The 2,054-nt window shown below is 65.8% G+C and overlaps 1 protein-coding gene across 1 annotated transcript; it reads left to right on the top strand.

Annotated features, from left to right (window-relative positions):
• The first annotated feature begins 427 nt into the window (after positions 1-427).
• LOC115507170 (EKC/KEOPS complex subunit LAGE3-like) lies at positions 428-1,685 on the top strand. The gene is made up of 3 exons (XM_030305374.1): positions 428-656; positions 970-1,098; positions 1,345-1,685. The coding sequence occupies exons 1-3, from the start codon at positions 439-441 to the stop codon at positions 1,457-1,459; spliced, it is 462 nt and encodes a 153-aa protein (XP_030161234.1). The 5' UTR covers positions 428-438; the 3' UTR covers positions 1,460-1,685.
• Positions 1,686-2,054: the final 369 nt, after the last annotated feature.

Raw genomic sequence — 2,054 nt, forward strand, 5'->3', positions numbered from 1 at the left:
CTCGGCGCTCCCGGGAGGCCGGGGTGACTTGCGTGGGCTTTATGAGGAAGCGCTCGTAGTCTAGCTAAGCCAGGGGGTCTCCCAGGGCCCAAGGGCGGAAAGGCCGGCTGGGCGGGCACCGGCCGCAGGCCTGGCGGCCTCACTAGAAACCCTAGGAGCCCGTTGGCGCAGGCGCCTGGGGGTGGCGTCGAGCTGTGATAGGCGGGGCTTCCGCAGCCAGGGTCCGAGAGAGCCTGGGACAGCGAGCGTCGCTTTGGCGGGAACCGGCCACGCGCCCGGCAGCCTCCCGACGGTCCGTTTGCGCGTGCGCGGGGAGGGCGGGGTCGGCGCGCGGGGCGGAGCTTCGGGAAGGAGCCGCAGCGCCTCAGCCGCCAGCCGACTGGGCGAGCGGCCGGGCCTGTGCTCGAAGGGCGGGGTCTGGGGCGGAGCGCGGCGACCATGCAGGCGGCAGACGCAGACGCAGGCGGCCCGGCGGGCGGCGCCGACAACAGCCTGGAGGGCCGGGGCCAGGGCGGCTGTGGCGGCCTTTGCAGCGCAGGCACGGAGGCCGCGGTCGCCGGCGCAGCTCCGCGTGTCCCGCGACCACAGCACGCCCCGGGGCCAGGCGGAGATGCCCTCTCCACGGCCGGAAGGCCGGAAACCCGAGTACACATATTGTATCCTAGCCGAGGGGACAGCGGGGCATGGGCAGGGGGCGGAAAGGGAGAGGAGCCGCGGTAATCTGCGGGGCGTGGGGCAAAGATCTGAGAGCAGGGTGGTCCCGGGGTGGCTGGAGAGAGGTGGGGGAGGAGGAAGGAAGGAGAGCAGGGGGGAAACGGGTTCCTGGGGGCGGTGGGAGGACCTGGGCCAGGGAATGGGGTGGCCGCGAGCGATTAGGGCCGGGAGTGGGTGGCCTCGTCAGGGTGGCCTGAGAAGGGGGCTCAGGCCCTAAGTGAGTAGGGGTGGTACCTTAACCGAATCTGCACCCAGCGCCCTCGGCGTGCCTTTCCCGTCCCACTTGGAGGCGGAGATCGCCTGTGCGTCCTTGGCCCCAGATCGGGAACCGCACGGAGGCATCGTGGAGAAGCAGCTCACCGTAACTGACAGCGTTCTGGCCATGTAAGTTCTGGAAGGGCCGGGGTCGGGGTGGCTGCAGGTGGCGGGTCGTCTCCATGGGGGGATGCTCTGCTGGAGCCGTGAGCACTAGGTGCGGGGAGGGGCCCCGCAGGCTCTAACACCTGCACCCGCGGAGGGGGGTGCTCCTGGGGGGAGAAGGGTGCGAGGGATGGGTACTGGGGGGGGGGGGGGCGGAGCGAGGAAGGGGAGGAGCCACCACCTCCAACTTGATTGCCTTTTCTCTCTCAGCCGCTGGAGAGCTGAAAACTCTCGCCTCCTCCGAATTTCCATCATCAACTTTCTTGACCAGCTTTCCCTGGTGATTCGGACCATGCAGCGCTTCGGGCCCCCTGTTTCCCGCTAAGCCTGCGCTGGCGAAAGGGGGCTAAGGTCTAGCCTCGTGTCCCCCGTCTGGGCGGTCCGTCCTTCCTAGGGCAGTGATGCCTGCACTAGCTGCCACCTGAGGTTGGGGGCCTGCCTGGTCTTCTGAGGGCAACGAGGGCCCGAGCCCTTGGGCACTCATGGTCCCCTTGTTTTGTTTGCCATTTAAATGTTTGCTACTGCAGAAAATAAAACTGAGCTTTGCTATTCCCTGTTCCTTCTCAGTTGTGGCACCCCCGGATAGTCTTCCCTTTGTCCTCAGGTGGGGGGGGGGGGGGGGGGGGGGGCTCCGGGGATGTCGGCGACGTGCAAGTCGCGGAAGGTGGTAGAAGGCAGTTTGGGAACTGGCAGAACCCACGTGCGTCCTGTCCTTCGGTATCAAGGACTCTCAACATGTGGGAATATGCCCATCGTTGGCACGTTTCGCATTACTCCTGATGGCTTTCATCTAATGTGAACTTTTTATCCAAACTCTTCAAAAGTATTGAATGAGTGCAGGAAAGATGCATTAAGGGCACCTGGCAGGCTCAATCGGTTGAGCGTCTGACGGGCTCAGGTCATGGTCTCAAGGGTTTGTG

The sequence above is a fragment of the Lynx canadensis genome, chromosome X, assembly GCF_007474595.2.
Source record: "Lynx canadensis isolate LIC74 chromosome X, mLynCan4.pri.v2, whole genome shotgun sequence".
In the NCBI taxonomy this organism is placed as follows: Eukaryota; Metazoa; Chordata; class Mammalia; order Carnivora; family Felidae; genus Lynx; species Lynx canadensis.

What these genes read in the sequence shown, in the direction of transcription:
- LOC115507170 (XM_030305374.1), top strand. Translation starts at nt 439, where the DNA reads ATGCAGGCGGCAGACGCAGACGCAGGCGGCCCGGCGGGCGGCGCCGAC. An exon ending in GAAACCCGAGTACACATATT is followed by an intron (nt 657 to 969) that starts GTATCCTAGCCG and finishes ATCTGCACCCAG; the next exon opens with CGCCCTCGGCGTGCCTTTCC. An exon ending in ACTGACAGCGTTCTGGCCAT is followed by an intron (nt 1,099 to 1,344) that starts GTAAGTTCTGGA and finishes TTTCTCTCTCAG; the next exon opens with CCGCTGGAGAGCTGAAAACT.